General features: G+C 34.7%; 1 protein-coding gene across 2 annotated transcripts in view; it reads right to left on the bottom strand.

Moving 5' to 3' along the window:
• FCHO2 (FCH domain only 2) overlaps window positions 1-22,031 on the bottom strand; it is a 135,879-nt gene that overhangs the window by 46,782 nt on the left and 67,066 nt on the right. For both annotated transcript variants that reach the window (XM_003785902.2, XM_023510920.1), the window contains exons 9-11: window positions 10,634-10,678; window positions 8,700-8,772; window positions 4,734-4,758 (exon numbers count right to left, since the gene is read on the bottom strand). In XM_003785902.2, the coding sequence (XP_003785950.1) occupies window positions 4,734-4,758; window positions 8,700-8,772; window positions 10,634-10,678 (143 nt within the window). The remainder of the gene's footprint in view (window positions 1-4,733; window positions 4,759-8,699; window positions 8,773-10,633; window positions 10,679-22,031) is intronic.

Here is a 22,031-nt window from a genome sequence, read left to right as displayed (position 1 = left end):
AAGTACAGCACAAAAAATCCTTTTCCTGGTAAGGTACATCATTCTTCCTCCAATTACTTTCTAAAGCTCAGGAAGAGGGAGGGATATGAAGAATTGGGAAGGCAGGTGTGGCACAAGGTCAAGGGGAACTGAGAGTAGCATTTATATAACTACAGCTTCCAGGTAAAGTGTAATGTAGCTAGCAGTGAGTTAACAGATGGAATTAAAAACTAGAAATAATCACAACTATAATCCTAGCTCTGGGAGGCCAAGGGTAGATAGCCTGAGCTTAGGAGTTCAAGACCAGCCCAAGCAAGAACAAGGAAAAAAAAAAATAGAAAAACTAGGGATTGTAGGAGGCACCTGTAGTCCTAGCTACTCTGGAGGTGGAGGCAAGAAGATCACTTGAGCCCAAAAGTTTGAAGTTGCTGTGAGCTGTACTACCCATGGTGACAGAGTAAGACTCTGTCTCAAAAAAAAAAAAAAGACCAGCAAGAGTGAGACCACATCTCTACTAAAAGCAGAAAAAAAATTAGTCAAGATATACTAATTTTAAAATAATACTAAGCTGTTTACTGTCAGATGGAGTAAGCTACTTTGAAACCAGCTTCCTATAGATTACAACTATAAACTCTGATCAAAATACGTAAACAACTGGCTCGGCACCTGTAGATCAGCAGCTAGAGCGCCAGCCACAAAAACCGGGGATGGCGGGTTCGAACCTGGCCCGGAGCCTGCCAAACAACAATGACAACTACAACAAAAAAAAAAACAGCCAGGTGTTATAGCAGGTGCCTAAAGTCCCATCTACTTGGGAGGCTGAAGCAAAAGCATTGCTTAAGCCCAAGAGTTTGAGGTTGCTGTGAGCTGTGATGCCACAGCACTCTACTGAGGGTAACATAGTCAGACTCTGTCACAATAAAAAAAAAATACATAAACAACTATCTGAAGGTAATGATTAACAATATAGAGCAACCACTAAAATAGCTTTATGAAGTGACTCACTCAAAAACTCCATAAATAAATCAAAACAGAATTCAAATAACCCACAAGAAACCAAGAAAAACAATACAATGAAAACAAAAAACAGAAGTATAAACAGAAAACAAAAATAAAATGGCAAGCAAATTCTAATATATTATTAAACATAGTCTAAATATATCAATTAAAAGAGATCAAAAAACATAATCTGACTCTATGCTGTCTACAAGAAATGTGCTTCAAATATAACAACAGAGGTTGTTGAAAGAAACAACATAGGAAGGTTGAAAGAAAATGGATGAAAACAATACTATGCAAACACTAATAATAGTTAAAAAAAAAAAGGAAAAAAGGTTGAGTCTTAATATTATATAAAATAGATTCTAGGAAGACAATTACCAAGGTCACCGAAGGGCATCATGTCCACACAAAAATCTATACACAATTGTTCACAGCAACTTTATTTCTAACTGCAAGAACTAGAAACAACTAAAATCTCCTACAAAGGGTGAATGGCTTAAACTTTTGTACATCCATAACCTCGAATGCTATTCAGTAACCAAAAAAGAACATTCATACACACAAACAGCATGAATCTCCAAACAACTATGCTGAGTGAAAAAATCCAATCTCAAAGGGTACAGTGTATATACATGATTCCACTTATAAAGATTCCTATATTGACAAAATTATAGAAATGGAGAAGAAAGTAGTGGCTGCCAGAATTTAAGGAGGGGTCAGGAAGGAAGGGAAGTGGCTGTAAAATGGAAACCATTATGAGAAATCTCTGTGGGAATGTAAATATCACGATTGAATTAGTGTCAGCATCCTAGTTCTAATACTACCTTGCAGTTTTGCAAGATGTTAGCATTAGGAGGAAGAGGTACTATACAAGCATATTTGTATATACTTGTTCTGTACTATCTTTACAACCTTCTGTAAATCTACAATTATTTCAAAATAAAAAGTTTTTTTTAAAGCAGTGATTCTAAGTGTACCAGCTTTTCAATGCTAGAACTATTCACAGAAACCTGATACGAATAAAAACTTACACAGTACCTGTGTACATGTTTACCCATTCAATTCATGCTGTTCCTACATAAGGCCCCACACTGCTGAAGTGATGCATTAGGTAAAAAGTAGTAAGAAGAAGATCAGGCAATTTCACTCACAATTAAAGACAATTATTGTAGTTGTGGTGATTTAAAACATACTGAAATGGAGCTTAAGAGTCAACGGTATGTTTCTTAATCTCTCTTTGGAGTGGGGACACTGGCCAAAACCAAACCAAAAACAAAACAATTACACTTCATTGGTAAACTTTTAAAAGATGCAGTTGCTCAAAGTAATTTTTAAAAATAACATAGACCTTTTAAAAAAGGAAAAGAAATAAATAAACATTTCCCTACCAAGATAGTAATTTGTAAGACAAGGTCATGAACAGATCATAAATAAATAACAGGCAGCACATAAAAGGAAACAATCAAAATCAAAGTCTCCTTTCCCTGCCGACCAACATAATCAAGTGTCTTGTACCTCATTCTTTTAAGAAAAAATAACACATACCCACATATTTATATTTTATTTTTAAAACAGCAATCAGTTAAAATATTATTGTTTTTATTTAGTAAACTCTTTCCATATCAGCAGGATATACGCATAAAACAACACAATTTGTTATAAAAATCTGACTATTATCTCATCAAGTGAATGTTTAGTAATTTATTTAACCAGTTACCCTTCTGATAGATGCTTTGGTATTTTTAGTTTTTTGCTTATATAACCAATATCAAAATAAAATGTCTCTCCTTCACTTTCTTTCTTTCTTTTTTTTTTTAAATTTTTAGTTTTTTGCAGCTTCTTGGTTGGGGCTGGGTTTGAACCCACCATCCTTGGCATATGGGGCTGGCGCCCTACTCCTTAAGCCACAGGCTCCACCCTTTCCTTCATTTTCTATATATGCATAATCTTGATAAGTGTGTACGTTTATGTATACTTATATACACATACACGTACTATGTATATACACAAATATATACATATATACACATATAGGTAAAGTTTTGTGAATAAAGCCATAACAGTAAATTCTTAGCAATGGTATTTCAGGATCAAAAAGAATATGCATTTATTTGGGGCAATACTGCCAAATTATCCAGAAGACAGACTGTACAAATTTACACTCCTACCAACAGTTTGGGTATATCAAAACTTAAGCCAATATCATTACAGTATAGTAATGTCATACTAATCAGCATCAGAATGAGACTATTACTCTGAGCAACATCTATTATGGTTATTTACCACTTTTTTTTTTAATAAAAATTGCCTATTTTTACCCTATGCCCTGTTCCTACTGGGTACTCTCTTTTTTGTACTGATTTGAACTTTATAAGTAATTAGCCCCTGTCATATACTTTATAGATACATTCTCCAGTTTGTCTTTAATGATTTAAATCCTTTTATGGTATAATTTTTCTAATTTTATAAATTTTCCTTTCCTATATAATCAAATTTATCAATCATTTCTTACATGGCATTAGAATTTTATGTTCTCTTTAAAAACCCTTTCTTAATTTTGGTTAAGTACTAGCTAAAAGTTCAAAATTAGATAATGTTGATCTTTAAAAAACAGTATCAATTAGCTACTGAGAAAATTAAAAAATATTTTATTTAAAGGGAATATATAAAAAATAAAATGAAGTATTTTAAAGTAAGTATTAAAGAAGTATTCAATGGCATACTCATCAAATAAATGCTACAAGTAATTGATTCAGAAATAAAATGCATGATGAGCACTAAAGTAAATACCAAAGGCATCTGCTGACTTTTCGTTAATTAAGGGTATTAAACTCTTCTAATATGTTATGATTTTAACTTCACGACTCACTAGAAATCTGTCTTATTTTTCATACAAATTTATCAACAAATAATAATTTTATTTTAAAGCTGAACTGTAAAACAAAAATACTAGCTTTATTTTACTCAACATAAAACACAATACGTCACAAAGTATTTTCAGTTGTTTATCTGGTACACCATTATGCTATAAAAGATCAAAATGTTTCTGGGTCGAAGGAAACAACAGTTACACAAGCAAGAACAATAAGTAAAGAGAAATTGTTTGAAATTCCTACACTTATCAACATTATCAGTGTCTACTGTACAGTTTGAAAAATAACTGTCTACACATTACTTACAACATTTAGTACATCTACTCTCCCACTGTAACCACAGGAAGCTCCATTTGATGTCTTCTTTAGTTATATACAAAGAAATACATTTAACCAAGAAATATAAATAAGCATTCTTCAAAATTAAAAAAGCTAGCAAAGTACTGACCATAGTTGATGTTGCCATTATTTCTAAAACGACAATCTCTTACATGAAACTTTAAATGTATACACAGATAAAGCCGTATTTTAAATAGCACTAATAAATTAGTAAGAATTCCACATTTTAAAACAAAATACACAGATTTGATATCTAGCATGCTTCCCAAGAAAAAGCAGTATGATAAGGCACCACTCCAATTTTAAAAGTAAAATATTCACTTTTCAAAGGCATTTAGAAATACTTTCTATTTAGTAGAAAAGCATCTGACAACATAAAGCCAAAAGTGCATCGGTACAAAAATTTAATATTGAATTTACAACAATGTGGTATTTTTTTTTAAAAGACTGGTTGGTAACAACTCAATTCAAACATCCTAGGTTTTTATTAGTAAAAATTACTAATTCAAATTGTTTATATTAAAGTTAAAATCTACTTACAAGTGAATCTGCGTCAGGGCATTCCCTATAAAAATCAACAAAACAGAAATATTTTGTTATATTAGAACTGTCTGCTAATTATACTGTAAAGTATTCTGCTTGCTATTTAAACATAACTTTTACTTTAACTCTATAAAAATATTTAAAAGAAATCAAATCATGAAGATTAGCTTTCCTTTATGTATACTAACTGACAAAATAAAATACCAACAGCTTACAAAGATTATTTTCAACTTCTTTTTCATGAATATGCATTATCAAGGAAGCTGTCAGTCCTATAAGATTTTCTAACGGATTTTCCAGTTTTTCATTCTTCAAGTAGATTAAGTTTCTAAAAAACTCTCTTAAAGAGGGGCAGCGCCTGTGGCTCAGTGGGTAGGGCCCCGGCCCCATATGCTGAAGGTGATAGGTTCAAACCTGGCCCTGGCCAAATTGCTACAACAACAAAAAAAATAGCTGGGCACTGTGGCCGGCGCCTGTAGTCCCAGCTACTCAGGAGGCTGAGGCAAGAGAATTGCCTAAGCCCAGGAGTTGGAGGTTGCTGTGAGCAGTGTGAAGCCACTACACTCTACCGCGGGCAACAAAGTGAAACTCTGTCTCTACAAAAAAAAAAAAAATTATCTTAAAGAAGAAAGCTTGCTTGGCTTAAAAGAAAGTCCATATTAAGTAGCAAGTAGTCTAAAAACACCAGGGTTGTTATTGGTAAATAACATTTTAAAATAAAATTTTTAAAACACTTCAGTTTTATCTGAAGTACTTTCCATAGTTTTGTGTACACAGAAGGCAAAACTAGTGTTTGCCAAATATACTTAAATGAGTAGACTCCAGTTAGAATAACTTTCTAATCTGGGAACAGTGACTCATGCCTGTAATCCTAACTCTCTGGGAGGTCGAGGAGGATGGACTGCTTGAGCTCAGGTGTCTGAGACTAGCCTGAGCAAGAGCAAGACCCCATTTCTACTAAAAATGGAAAAACTAGCCAGGCACTACGGTGAGTGCCTGTAGTCCTAGCTATTTGGGAGGCTGAAGCAAGAGGACTGTTCAAGCTAAGAGTTTCAAGTTACTGTGAGCGATGATGTCATGGCAACAAAGTGAAACTCTGTCTGAAAAACAAACAAAAAACCCCAAAACTTTCTAGTCTAATTTAATATGTAGTTTAGAACTGAAATTCTACCATTTAATGCTGAATTTGCATATAAGCTACTGAAAACTATTATTTAACATGTAAAACTAAAATGTGAAGACTTAACGATATAAAATTAAGGACACTAAGGACAAGAATAATAAGAATAATTTCCACATACACACTCTAAAACAAATACACAAACAAAAACTAGAGTACAGAATTAAAAGACATTTGGACCATTGACTTTGGACAATTAATGCATATGCAGTTTAGACATCTCATATCCAAAAATCAAAAACGAAATGTTCCATAATCCAAAACTTTTTGATCACCAACAGGATGCTCAAAGGAAATGCTCATTAAAGCACTTCAGACTTCACATTTTCAGATTAGGAATAGCCAATTAGATGTATTCTGCAAATATTTCAAATTTGAAAAATTCAAAACTTGAAAATACTGCTAGTACTAAGCATTTCAGATAAGAAATACTCAACAATAAAAAAAAAATACTCAACAAATATCAGAATCTACAAAAACAGGCAATCTCTATCTACCCAAAGAGTAAACACAAACCAGAAAACCCTGCAAATTGAAGAATTTTCTTAAAGAAAGACAGGATAAAACAGAATAAAAAAAGAAATCGAGAAAGATGGCCAAGCTGCTTTTAATACAAATTGAAGCACCAAAGAGATACAGTCAATGCAACCCTAAGTGTCTTAAAAAAAAAAGTATATATACTCTGACAAAATACTCCCCAAAAGATATAATAATAAATTCAATCCTTTTAAAGATCAACCAAGATGTCAAAAAGGAGGTAAGTTAAGGTTATGAACAGCTTATTCTCTGGCTTTAAGCTAGATGATTCAGTCTTTGTGTCACACATTCACTGTATTTTTCATCACAGTGGGCTACTTGACACCTGCAGATGAAGCTCCAGGAAAAGGAAGCTCTGGGCAGGATCCATCTTTCACAGTTACTAGTATCTCAAAGCCTTCAGGCTATGAGAAAGATACGTGCCACCAGACTTTGGCATTTCGAGCAAAGTGAATTCTAACATTTTTCCTCCCGAGAAGTATAGAAGAAAGTAATGACAAGTTTGAAAGAAAGTAATGATGGTGCAGCAGTCTAAGCAAGCATTGGCTTTCTAGTCTAGTATTCTCATTAGTAAAAAATTATTCTGAGTGCCTTAATGATCATACTAGAAAAGCACTGATAATGAAAAACTGTTTTATAAACATCGCATATAAAAATATTCTAAGTTCCCTACATGAACCATAGTGAAAAGCATACATTATTAAAAATTTTTAATTTAAGGCCATTTCTTTACAACAGAGCCACTAACAGATGAACTGGCTACATTTTTTAAATTTACTTACAAATCAGTTGTGTGTATTTCACTATGTGTTTCCAATTTCATAAAAACAGATTCGGTTCCACCTCTTTAGCAAAATATCCCCTTCATAAATGTTCAAGACATTTGCAGAAAAGATAACTAAAGATATAAGTCACTTTGGACTTGGTCTTAATTTGTTAATCAAGTTAACACTTGGAAGGGGGAAAGAGACAAACATTTAGAATGGGAGAAACTGAAACACAAATATAACTATGTAGGAGGCAAAGATACTAAAAGTACAAATTATTCTCTTATGTTGTATGTATTAGTGCTCATCAAAATGTTAAATTGTTGAGAGTTTCATTGATTATGCTAGAGAAATAGATTTTAAACTAATTTTCAGACTCTGTTACTGGGTCTACAAATCACAAAACTTTTGATTAGTGTCACTTCAGTCTAAGTGGACTGAGTAACAATGGAAAAAAATAATCCTTTCATTGTAGTTTGGTCTCTGAATAATCATAGCTTAATGATTTTCAACCTCAGGTGTATATTAGAAACTACACAAGTTGCTTACAACAAAACAGAACAAAAACTATACTGGGGTCTCTTGCCCAGAGAACTTGATTTAACTGGTAGGGCCTGGCATGAGTACATTTATTTTTAACTTCCCAAGAAATTCTAATGTTTAACCAAAGTAAAACTTTGTTTAGATAATAATACTGGCTCAATTTCTTATATGCCTACCATGTATTTTGGATGCTAATTTCTTTCTTTTTAAAAGAAGGTAAATCAAACTTGTAAGTAGACCAAATATTCTCATCTAAAAGTGATGACCTAGCCAGCCTAAGCAAGAGCCAGACCTATCTCTATTAAAAAAAGAAAAAAGTAGTTGGGTATTGTGGCAGAAGCCTACCCAGAAGGCTGGGGCAAAAGGATCACTTGAGCCCAAGTGTATGAGGTTGCTGTGAGCTATGATGCCAAAGCACTCCACCTAGGGCAACACAATGAGACGCTATCTCCACAAATATAAATAAATAAAATAAAAATATAAAAATAAAAACGATGACCTAGGATAAGTGGTATAACCTGTTAGAGCTACCCTCCATCATTTAACATTTTTCATTTAGGTATACATATATCGCTGCATGTTATAGTATTTTTATCAAATAGGTGACCAGAGATTTTTACTTAGGCATTAACATTTTAATGAATTTTTGGCTTTCTGTGTACTTTTGTTTAACTATTAAAAATACGCATGCATAATTTTATAAAATAAGAATATTTTAAACTAAAACTTTATAATGTCTTAAAATTTTTAAACAATAAGAAACTGATGAAACCAGGGAAACTGGCAAATATATTTATTTAGAAACTTTTATAGTTTTTACCCCTTAGATATATACTTGGAGTTACTTCCAAAAGACTTCTTTCCAAATTAAAAATAGTCTTATTATTAACCATTTCTAAAAATAAAAAAGATTTTGACAATATTTAATATACTTACACAGATTCTGCATCCTTTTCCTTTTTAATTATTCCTGGCAAAGCAAAAGTCTTTCTTTTCCTTGGTTTTACGCCTTTAAAATAAATGTATTTGTTACAAAATCATAACCATTCCTGATAAATATGTTGAACTTATGAACATACCTTATACATAGCACTTTGTCACTTAATTTGCTCATATATGCTAATGCTAAACTTAGATGAAAAAAATAAAATTATCAACCACTAAACCCTAGTATTTAAATCATATTCATAGTCTGTTTCAACTTTTCTTATATTAATACTACATTATACACCAAAAGACTGATGAAATTCTTTCCTTCTGCTAAGTCCCCCTATGTCACCTCAGGTAAAATAAGCATATGGATATATCTTAAAACTTCAAAAGTAGATTATTTATAATGTTAGATCTTTTTTATAAATGTAGGTTAAATTATGGTCCCTTCTAGAGGGTTTCACAATATAAAATGTATTAAGGGCGGTGTCTGTGGCTCAGTGGGTAGGGCGCCAGCCCCATATACCAAGGGTGGTGGGTTCAAACCCAGTCCTGGCCAAACTGCAACAAAATAAAATAAAATAAAGAATTGTCAGGCATTGTGGCAGGCACCTGAAGTCCCAGCTACTCGGGAGGCTGCTGTGAGCCATGATGCCACAGCACTCTACCAAGGGCAATAAAGTCAGACTCTGTCTCTAACAAAAAATATATATATAAATGTATTAAATAAAAAGAGATGACACAGCAGACCCATTAGAAGTTAGCTGGTTACTCTTTGAGAAGTAAGCATTAGAGACCTTAGGTCACCTAACCCTTCGTCTTACAGATGGAGAAATTCAAGGGGTTTTGTTGTTATTGTTGTTTTTAATTGTGTTATACAACTAGGAAATACAGCTAGACCAAGAATCCAGGTGTCATAGAGCAATTTATTTGTTATCACCCTAAAGCACACATTTGTATAGCATATTGTATTTTTAAAATCAACTACGTATTCTTATAGTGTATGTATTATTATCCTCATTTTACAATACAGAAAGTTAAAGTTCAGACAACTTAAATAATTACTACTCTTAGTGAAACTGCCAGTAACTATAAAAAGCCTAAGTCCTAGGGTTACTGATTATTATAATAATAAACTTCTTAGACTATATAAATCATTTCCCAAAATTCTTACACACAGGGTTGGAAAAAAATAGAATATTGCTTTCAAATTATTTCTAGTAGCTCTTAAAGTAAGATATATAAAACATGAACAAAAAGAGTGGGCCTCTCTTGGGTTTCAATCTACAAAAAACACCTATCTAAAGAGGAGTCATGCTGGTTGTGGAACAAAGTCAAATCATCACCCATTTTGAAGGATAGTATAACTTCGTTATTCGGTGTAGAATGCTAACGAAGAAAACAGTCTCGGTATGTATTTAAAAATACGTATTATACTTAATCTTTGAGAATATATAATCTAATATACTATATTTGGCAAATCTACCATTTATTTATTCTTTTTTTTTTTTGGAGACAGAGTCTCAAGCTGTACCCCTGGGTAGAGTGCCGTGGCATCACTCACAGCAATCTCCAACTCTGGAGAGCAAGTCTCCTGCCTCCGCCTCTCAAGTAGCTGGGACCATAGGCGTCTGCTACAACACCCGGCTATTTTTTTGGTTGCAGCCGTCATTGTTGTTTGGTGGGCCCAGGCTGGATTCGAACTGGCCACCTTAGGTGTATGTGGCTGGTGCCTTAGCCACTTGAGCCACAGGCGCTGAGACGTTTATTTATTCTTAATAACTAACAATTAGCATCTACTCGCCTTCAAATTACATTCAGATTTTTACATTACTCCCTAGGTATGCTGATACCAATGAAATAGCAATCCTTCCTTGCTTATTCAATGAACAGAAGATACTAAGCCATGTGTAGTAACATGCTACAACTAGTTGTCTTACCTTCAACTGCACTAGCAGGGTCACATTCTTCAAATTCAATAAGACCTGGAAAAAAATAGGAAAATTTCTAGTAGAAAACAATCAAAGTAATAAATGATTATCTGATAAATCCTATTATGATACCTCTTTTTTTTAAATTTTTAATCTTTTTTTGTTCTGAAATGTGTTGCAGTGTTATCTGATAATTCAAATGAATAATAATTTTTAAAATCAAAGTCTTAACGATGAAAAATAATTGAGATTAGCCTATTATGATCACAATAATTTTGTGAAAATCCTGTGATATCATAGAACTAGAGACACAGAAATCTAACATGTAGTATCTCCTTTTCAGGGGCCTGCAGTATAATTAATGAGAGAAAACAAACTAAGGCAGCTGCTGAATCCTTGGTTGTGTTCATCGGAAAGGTACATAGACAGTAAACACTAGAAGGAAGACCGAGAGCTCATCTGTTCTGTTCACCATCAATAAATATTTCTTGGAGAAATAAATTAATTACATACTAGTTAAGTGGTAGCTCCAGGATTATAACCCAGATCCCCCTAATTATATAGCAAGTCAAGACATTAGAACTGTAATTCAGAAGCAATGGGTGGGCTTTCATATAAGGTTATACATACATATCCAGAAAACAGTCTTATAGGTAAATTAATTTAGCACTTTGAGGGACAGATTAAGAAGAGGAGGAATATAATAAGGTGTAAATCAGTTAAAAAACAATTAAAATAGCCATGAAAGGACTGGGCACGGTGGCTCACACCTGTAATCCCAGCACTCTGGGAGGCTGAGGCAGGTGGATCACCTAAGCCACAAGTTCGAGACCAGTCTGAGCAAAAGCAAGATCCCGCCTCTACAAATACCCAGGTGCCTGTAGTCCCAGCTACTCGGGAGGCTAAGACAAGAGAATCACTTGAGCCCAAGGGTTTGAGTTTGCTGTGGGCTATGATGCCATGGCACTCTACTGGGGACAACAAAGTGAGACTCTGCCTCAAAAAAAAAAAGCCATGAAATCACAGAACTGTTGAGACTAGCCTTAAATGCCATAAAATATGGTATACTTCATACATGTAAAACATCTATTTAAGTAGTAGAGTATCAAAAGCATAAATTATTCTTCTACTGAAATATCCCAAAAGCTAAATATCAGGCTAAAAAATTATCTCCCACTAAACTATCACATTAGCCTTCTTTTATAACATATAAATTTATGAAAGTCCAGCATTTTTGTGAAATAATTTTTAATTTATTAGTGGTACCTGGTATAACCAGCTACATCAAGAAATTTCAAACTAGAGCTTGAAGTAAACAGTGAATAATAAATGATTTCATTACTGGTTATCTGATATGTTAAACTTAACCACAACCATAGGCAAATGCAAGATCAACATTCTCACTAACCATTCCATTTATAAAAGAAAATCACTGATTCATAAGAAACAGTTCTCTATAAGCAGAAAGATCTAAAAATGTTGGCTAAATATTCCTCTAATTTCTTCTAAATCTAAAATTTATTTTTATTTGGTCCTAGTTTCCACTCAAATAAAATAGATTGATAATTAGCGATAAGTAGACTAAGATAGTCCTAAAAGTGATTGATAAACAAGGTCCACATCAATCGATAGTTAATATAGTCCTTACTAGAGCATTTTTATATATATATACACCATTTGACCAAGAAAAAAAAATACATTCATCTCTTCTACTAAAACAAACCTAGAGTCAAAAAGTAGCCCAATTAAAAATTTAAAGACTTTATTTAAGCCCACTCTACAAATCTGGAAACTGAGAAATCATTTTATGAAAAGGGTACTAAGCTTGTTCTTAGAATCCCTTAGAAGTCTATGTTAACAATTTACAATGAGATGAGGACAGACTGAAAAATCAATTAAAGTAGAGAATTTAAGTATGAGCATCTCATAATTAACAACTTTTTAACGTCACATAAATATTATGAAGAATGAAAAAACTCCACATAGGCTCGGCGCCTATCGCTCAACCGGCTAAGGCGCCAGCCACGTACACCTAAGGTGGCAGGTTCAAATCCCCAGCCTGGACCCGCCAAACAACAATGACGGCTGCAACCAAAAAATAGCCGGGCATTGTGGCGGGCGCCTGTGGTCCCAGCTACTTGGGAGGTGGAGGCAGGAGACTCGCTTGAGCCCAGGAGTTGGAGGTTGCTGTGAGCTGTAATGCCAGGGCACTCTGCCCAGGGGGACAGCTTGAGGCTCTGTCTCAAAAAAAAAAAAAAAAAAGAAAAATCTCCACATAAACTACTAACAGCTTATTATGTATTATTGGCTTTTCCAAGTACTAAAAGGTTGAGAAAATAAAACCATCTACCAAATCTAAGAAACAGTTTAATAAAACAGGCAACCAAAAATGCTGCCTACAGTTACACTGCACTTAGTATGTGCCCACTACCTACAGAATCACTAATACTCAGGCAATAGGCTGGGGGGCGGGGGACAAATAAACAAAAATAAAAATGAAACACTAATTGACAAACAAATTGCATTATTTAAAAATACTAAAAAAAAATCTAGAAGGATTTTTACAACATCTTAGCAAATATGGTATATGCAGAAAAAGATCTTTAGATGACTTCATATATGTGAAAATAGTAAAGATATTCTTTATAAAATCAACCCCTTCAAACAAAATTTTGCATTTTTTCCTTATAAAATCCTTTTCCTCTACTAGATACATCTTGATTGTTCTCATTTTTTTCTAAGCATCCTCATAAAATCCATATGAAATAAAAAATGTCCAATAAAATTAGTCTAAATAAAAAAACTTTTAAAATATAAAATGCTAAATCACTTCAAATCATAAAATACATATAAAAATTTTAAATTGTGTACCATCCACATAAACTTTTCTATTAAAGATAGAAATACTAACAGTTTCTGGTATAACAAAACTAAATACACTCTTGTAAAAAAAATTAAATTATGCATGAAAAAGATCTTTTTCAAATGGCATATACTCTACATGCTGCTTCACATGGCAAGGCTTTGCGTGCCTGGCTCAGTGCCAGTTGACAGCTCAGCTGGATATCAATGCACATTCTGACCCCCCTTGTAGCATGTCACTTTTGAACTGTTTCACAAGTGGAAAGTTTATTCAGCATCTCCCTCAAATGCAGTCCACTGCCCATCATTCTGCTATTTAATCATAAGACAAGTTATTTTTTTGACAGTACTAAAGCCAGAGTGAGAGTCTTAATGAACAGTTTCCTACAACTGGAATTTCAAGTGTTTTAGACTCAATTAATTCTTTTGTCAAAATAAATAACTGCTTTTAGCACTTAGATTTTATGCTAGGTCACAAGGGCAATTTAGTTTGTATAAAAGCAAATAAAACCATTTTGGCTGTCTCCTGATGCTCTTTTACACATTATTTTAAAACGCCACTGTAAATTCAATTAAACTCATAAAATAGAAGAATGCTAAGAGGTCAATGATTCAAAGCAAAACAATTCTTAAATATGCTTTAATCATCAGGTAGGAATAAATTACTGCTATTTTCAAAAAGCCATCAACGTAAAAAATTCATTCAAACCTATTCTAGATCAAAACTTTTCATGGCTACCAGAGAAAAACCAACTTATTTAACAATCTTAATCACTAAAAGTTTTTTTGTGGAATGAGACAGAGTATAAAATATGTGAAATAATTAATAGTCCCTGTTTCTCTGGAATCAATCCTAAATCTCAGGCCACCAACAGAGCAAGTTCATAACTTTTTCTAGTTTAAAAACTAGCCTCAAAACTCAAGAAATCTGGCCTATTAAAATCAAGCAAATATGCCTATTTCTGCCTATTTCCAACGAAAACCAAAGAACAAAATACTAATTAGAGCCGAGGTAAAATATGCAAACATGCTCAGACATACACCCAAAGTCTAACAAAAGAAAAGATGACAATGAAGGGGAGTTTGTTGTTTGTGTACAGAGAGAGAGAGATGTGATTCATAACAATGGAAGTCAATGGCTACATTTTCTACCTTGCTCCCGGCCTGAGGAATGCAACACAGCCACATTCCCAGATGCCTGAGATGATGAACCAGGCAAGCTAACACAAAAATAAGAGAATCAAACTCTAGTTTGTGGTGATAAACAAAAGGCACGATGCTCAAGTTTTGATTTTACCACTTGTTTGCTGGCTGATTACTTCAGACTAGTCACTCTTTTTGAACCTAGGCTGTATCATTTCTGAAAGGAGGATATTAATAATACATTGTGCAAATTTGCTTTTTTTTTTTTTTTTTTTTCTTATTTTTGCGGAGGCTGGGCTTGAACCCGCCACCTCCAGCATATGGGGCCGGTGCCCTACCCCTTTGAGCTACAGGCGCTGCCCCTGCAAATTTGCTTTTTCTCTCTCTCCAACACAGCCATACATACAGTTTTTGTTTTGCTAAACTATTTGAAAGTTGCAAGCACCAATGACACTTCATTTCAGAGATATCTACTTTAATTAAATGCCGGTAGAAACAATTTACACAATTCAGTAGTCCCAAACCCAACTGATCACCAGAAACCTGAGTGTAAAGATTTTCAAACTGTAATTATGAATCAGAATCACCTGGAGACTTACAAAACCAGACTGCTGGGCCCCACCCACCAGAAAGTACCTTTTGGAAGGATGAGGATGGTGCTCAAAAATTTGCATTTTAAACAAATTCCCAGGTGATGCTGCAGGTACTGGAATCACACTGAGGGGATCCCTGGCCAGTGCCAGATATTCAGTAAGTGCATACAAATCAGCTGGCTTCCTTACAACAGTTATTTTGGCCCTTACTTCACTGTTCCTAGCAAGGTGCAGTTGGCCAAGATGATTGAGGGCAAGGAGAAGGAGCAAAAGAAGAAAAAAAAAACACCAAGAAAATATTACACAAGCTGGCCAGGTGCAGTGGCTCACACCTGTAATCCTAACACTCTGGGGGGCTAAGGCAGGATGATCTCTTTAGCGCAAGAGTTTGAGACCAGCCTGAGCCAAACGTGAGATCATTTCTCTATTGAAAAATGGCTTGGCGCCTGTGGCTCAAGTGGCTAAGGTGCCAGCCACATACACCTAAGGTGGCGGGTTTGAATCCAGCCCTGGCTGGCCAAATAACAATGACAGCTGCAACCAAAAAAAAAAAAAAAATAGCTGGGTGTTGTGGCAGGCACCTGTGGTCCCAGCTACTTGGGAGGCTGAGGCAAGAGACTCGCTTGAGCCCTGGGGTTGGAGGTTGCTGTGAGCTGTGATGCCATCGCACTCTACCCAGGGGGACAGCTTGAGGCTCTGTCTCAAAAAAAAAAAAAAAAGAAAAGAAAAATTATCTGGGCTTGTGGCTAGCATCTATATATATAGTGCCAGATACTCAGGAGACTGAGGCAAGAGGATCACTTGAACTCAAGAGTTTGAGACTGCTAGGAGCTATAACACCAGGGCACCATATCCAGAGGGCCAGAGAGAGACTCTATCTCAAAAACTGCAAAAGCTAAATGACTAAAAAAAAATTGAAGAAGTGAACAGGCCAGAGGAAAATTATTCAGTTTTGGAAGGACACACTAAAGTTTCTTTTTTGGATTTCTTGATAGTATTATTTAGTAAAGAAAATTTGACCAAATGGAAGAAGCATACTAATTCTGACCTCAATACTATAGTAACTTCTGGCGTGGGTGCAGAAGTTTGTTTGTACCTATTAACAGTTACTATAAATTAGCATAGTGCTTACTCTGGTACACATTCTTTATAACTGACTTAGTCATCTGCCATTTAGCAGTTTACATACGGAAAACATCCTGTGGGGAAAAAGTATTAGATCTAAATCTAAAGTATTAGATTATGAACTCTTCAAATTAGCTATTTAAAATGGGGTCCTTTTCCAGACAAAGCAAATTAAAAATGTAAAAGTCAGCATTGAACTCTGAGGTTAAAAATGTGCTTTGTCTTAAAAGTGATATAGTAAAACATCTTTTATCATTATTGCTTATTTCTTAGAATCATTTCTGGCTTTCTCAAAGCAAAATTAATCAATGATTATTTCTATTTTCTGCATTATTCTAATAATTAGCCTTTGAGACACATGAAAACTAGAAAAGACGTTCTGCATTTTTTAAACCTAATTTTATGGGGGAAAAAAAAAGGTCTTATTTTGACTATGTAGAATCCCACCTACTGGATATAACAATTTTGTACTTAGTGAAAACTGCCATTTTCTTATGGATGACTTGAGAGAGTAGAACTATGATTTACAGCAGCAAGAAAAATGCCAAAGACTGTAGTACCTTTGAACCAGTTTATTCTTGAAAGTAGAACTGAGTAATACTTAAAATGTCTTATCAGAGGCCAGGATTGTGGCTCACACCTATAATCCTAGCACTCTGGGAGACCAAGGCCAGTGGATCACTTGAGCTCAAGGAAGTTTGTGGCCAGCCTGAGCAATAGTGAAACCCCATCTCTACTAAAATAGAAAACAGAGGGCAAGAGGATCACTTGAGCCCAAGAAATTGAGGTTGATGTGAGCTATAATGCCATAGCACTCTAGTCAGGGTACCAGAGTGAGACACTGTCCCAAATAAATAAATAAATAGTTTTATCAGATAATTTGCTAATTACAGAGATGCCACTTTTTGTTTTTTATTCCATTCCTTCTATTAACCTATAGTGATATCTAATACTTTTTGGTCAAACAAATTCAAAGTAAAAACTAAAATTTTACATTTTTTTAAAAGAATAACTCTTAAAGAGTTAATAGCTTAAACTTTGTAAGTGGTTAAAAAAAGGCTTAAAATTTGGAAACATTTTGTTGGCATAGTAACAACTAGGTGAAAAGGATAAATTATGTAAAAGTAAGAATGTGCTATAATTACAAGTAAAGAGCTAAAGTATGTTTCTGTCAGTTAAGTAGTATAATGGACCTTTGCCTATTAAATATGGCTTCTATAAATGCCTGGTCCAGTAATTTTATTCACTGACTTGGTATTTAATGTATCTACACTTGTAATAATGAATATTAAATTATAAAAGTTTTCAATTTTTAAAAGAAGCTAGTTATTAAAATATATGACACTATTTATAAAGAGGTCCTGCGGTTTTTTGAGGGGGGAGGTTGTTTTGGAGAGATGGTAACATTTAAGTTAGATGAGTTAGGAAAGTTAGCATTTCAATTACAGCTAAGCATAGTTACACAAGATTAGGATGTACAAGTGCTTCTCAAATTTCAGAACTTAAGGACCCCTGAGAATGTTTATGGAGCAGTTTGAATAACACATAATGCTATTATTTTAGGTTATTAGTTTCTATTTGGTGCCACTGTGAATAACATACTGAAACTCTAGGCATTGAAATAATTCAGTGTTTAGTTATGAGTTGGTTATTCAGGTGATTTAGGATATATTTTATATTATCATTGAAATTAAAACAAAACTTAATAAAAACTCTTAAGTACACAGAACTACTGGCAAAGAGCCCAATTGAAGAAAAACCAGGTTAAGACATATCTAACCAAACCAAATATGTTTGGTTTTCTGCTATCAAGCTGTTCACGGAAACAATTTATATATGTTTTATTTTGGTCACATTTTAGAATAAAAGTATTGATGCAAAGATATAGTCATAATTCTTAGTCATGTACGAAAGCTATTGGTTTCACTGATTTTCCTGTAACAATATAATGGTATTTAACTAAAAAAAAGAAAAAAATAATTATTTAATCATGTATTTATATTTATTCTATATGGGCTTATGTATTTTCTTCCTTGGATTATAATCCAACTATATTGATTACTGATTGCTTGATCAAGTCATCCCAACTTTTGCCATCGGGAGCTCTTTTCAGGTTTTCACCAATGTCCTTCTTAAACTATAACATCTCTACTTAGAAACATAGAAAATTAAAAAAAAAAATCTTTGAGACCTTGAGTTAGGCAAAGATTTCTCAAAACATGACATTAAAAAGAATATGTAACGGAAAAAAATTTGCAAATTGAACTACATCAAAAAAAAACCTTCACAAAATTAGGGAAAATATGGTTTGGCACTTGTAGCTCAGTGAGTAAGGTGCCGACCACATACACCGAGGCTGGCAGGTTCGAGCCCAGCCCGGGCCTGCTAAACAACAATGACAACTGCAACAGAACAATAGCTGGGTGTTGTAGTGGGCACCTGTAATCCCAGCTACCTGGGAGGCTGAGGCAAGAGAACTGCTTAAGTCTAAGAGTGTGAGGTTGCTATGAGCTATGATGCCATGGCACTCTACAAAAAAAAAAAAAAAAAAATTAGGGAAAATAAATATTCACAAAACGTATCTGATAAATAGTTTGTAATCAGAACTAATCAGACAATCAAATTAAAAAATCATCAAAATATTTCTTCTTTTTTTTGAGATAGAGCCTCAAGCTGTCACCCTGGGTAGAGCACCGTGGCATCACAGCTCACAGCAACCTCCAACTCCTGGGCTCAACCTCCTGCCTCAGCCTCCCAGGTAGCTGGGACCACAGGCGCCCGCCACAACGCCCGGCTGTTTTTTGGTTGCAGCCGTCATTGTTGTTTTGGCGGGTGTGGGCTGGATTCAACCCCGCTACCTTAGGTGTATGTGGCTGGTGCCTTAGCCACTTGAGCCACAGGCGCCAAGCCCAAAATATTTCAAATACTCTTTAACAAAGAAAATTACAAATGGTTAATAAGCACATGAAGTGATGCTCAACATCCTTAGTCATTAGAGAAATACAGATTAAAAATCATAATGAGGCACCATTATCTCACTAGAAAGGCAAAGATAAGAAGAAAGTGAAAACTTCATGCCTTGCTGATGGGAACTGTAAAATGCTGTTGCCACTTGGGAAAACAATCTGACAGTTTTTTAAATAGTTAAAGATACATCTACCATAAGACCCTCACTATCTACCCAAGAGAAATAAAAACATATCTTACACAAAGACTTATAGGTGAAAGTTAACAGTTGCATTATTTATAGTAGCCAGTTGTACTTGGCCAAGATGACTGAGAGAGCAGGGAGAAACAATATCAATGTCCATCAGCAGGTAAATGACTAAACAAACTATGCTTTGTACATGTAATAGAATGCTACTCTGCCAAAAAAGGAGTTAACCACTGAAACATGGCAGTAACGTGGATAAACCTCAGAAACATTATGTTAACTCAAAAAAACCAGACACAAGACTATATATGATTCCATTTACATAAAATTTCTAGAAAAGTTAAAAAAAAGAGAGACAAAGCAGATCAGTGTTTGCTTGCTGGGTATGAGTGCAGCAGATACAAGGGAACTTTTTGGATTGATGGATAATATTGTAATCCTGGATTGTGGTGACAGGTGAACAACTGTATAAATTTACTAAAACTCATTAAATTATGCATTTTTAAGTATATTTTATATAATATAAAGTATACCTCAGTGTGGTAGGCAGAATAAAGTCTCCCTCATCCCCTAAAAGTCCACATCCTTACCTCCAGAACCTACAAACATGGTAGGTTATGTGACAAAGGGGAATTAAGGTTGAAGATGAAATTAAGGTTGCTAATCATCTGACCTTAAAATAGGAGATTATCTTAAATAATTAATGGTTCCAATGTAATCACAAAGGTGAAGCAAAAGAGGTTAGAGTGAGGCAATGTGAGAAAAACTTGACTAGCCTTTGCTAGCTTTGAAGATAAGGAAGATCATGATACAAAGAATATGGGCAGCTTCTAAAACCTAGAAAAAGCCAGGAAACAGATTCTGCTCCGGAGTGTCCATTCAGCTCTGCTGATATCTTATTTAAAGCAGTAAGACTGGTGTCAAACTTCTGATCTACAGAATTATAAGATAAAAAAAATTGTGTTATTTTAAGCTATGAAGTTAATGGTAGTTTGTTAACAACAGCAATAGGTAACTTATATAGTTTTAAAAAAAAAGGTGTTATAAAATGAAAATCAACTAGTTAAACACTCTTGAAAAAGAAGAACAAAGTTAGAGGACTCACACTATCCAATTTCAAAACTTACTAGAAGATACAGTAATCAAAGCAATAATAGCATAAGGATAGAACTAAGATTCCAGAAATAAACCTATACACCAGGCCAGGCATAAGGGCTCACGCCTGTAATCCTAGCACTCTGGGAGGTCGAGGAAGGAGAATCACTTGAGATCAGGAGTTTGAGACCACTATGAGCAGAAGCAAGACCCCATCTCTATAAAAAATAGAAAAAGTAGCCAAGTACAGTGGCATGCACCTACAGTCCTAGCTACTTGGGAGGCTGAGGCAGGAGGATCACTTAAGCCCAGGGAGTCTAAGGTGAGCCACGATCACGCCACTGTACTATATCCTGAGCAGCAGAGTGAGATTCTGTATCCTAAATAAATAAATAAATAACCTCTACACTAATGGTCAACTAATATTCAACAGGGGTGGCACAACAACTCAATTGGAAAAGAATAATTTCTTGAACAAACAGTGCTAGGACAGCTGGACATTTGTACTGTAAAGAATGAAAGGTGGATCCTCATTTCTTTTTTTTCCTTTTTTTTTTTTTTTTTTTTGAGGCAGAGCCTCAAGCTGTTGCCTTGGGTAGAGTGCCATGGCATCACAGCTCACGACAACCTCCAACTCCGGGGCTCAAGCAATTCTCCTGCCTCTGCCTCCCAAGTAGCTGGGACTACAAGGCACCTGCCACAATGCCCGCCTATTTTTTAGTTGCAGCCGTCACTGTTGTTTGGCAGGCCGGGGCTGGATTCAAACCCACCAGTTCAGGTGTACGTGGCTGGCACCTTAGCTGCTTGAGTCACAGGCGCCAAGCCAGGATCCTTATTTCTTATACCACATATAAAAATTAACTCAAAAAGAATCAAAGACCTAAATGAAAAAGCTTCTTAGAGGAAAACATAAGGATCAATCTTTATGATCTTTAATTTGGCAATGGTTTCTTAGATATGACAACAAAAGCACAACAAAAGAAAAATGATTTGAACTTCATCAAAATTAAAAATTTCTGTTCATCAAAAGGCACTATCAAGAAAGTGAAAAGACAATTCACACAATGGGAGAAAATATTTGCAAATCATATATCTGATAAGAATCCAGTAACCAGAATAAAAACAAACTCTTAGAATTCAAGAACAAAAAGACAAACAATCCAATTTGAAAACTGACAAATAAAACCTAATGAAATGAAACTGAAGGCAGGAAGACTAGTTGAGAGGCTGGGGAAACTGTTCATTAAAAAAAAGAAAGAAAGAAAAAGGAAACAAATGGATAAACGTTTCTCTAAAGATATACTATTACTACAAAAGCTAAGAAGCACATAAAAAATGCTTAACATGGCTCGGCGCCTATAGCTCAACCGGCTAAGGCGCCAGCCACGTACACCTAAGGTGGTGGGTTCGAATCCCCAGCCCGGACCCGCCAAAC

The sequence above is a fragment of the Otolemur garnettii genome, unplaced genomic scaffold (genome assembly GCF_000181295.1).
Source record: "Otolemur garnettii isolate 467f Iridium unplaced genomic scaffold, OtoGar3 scaffold00017, whole genome shotgun sequence".
NCBI lineage: Eukaryota > Metazoa > Chordata > Mammalia > Primates > Galagidae > Otolemur > Otolemur garnettii.
This window is presented reverse-complemented; position numbering and strand designations above follow the sequence as displayed.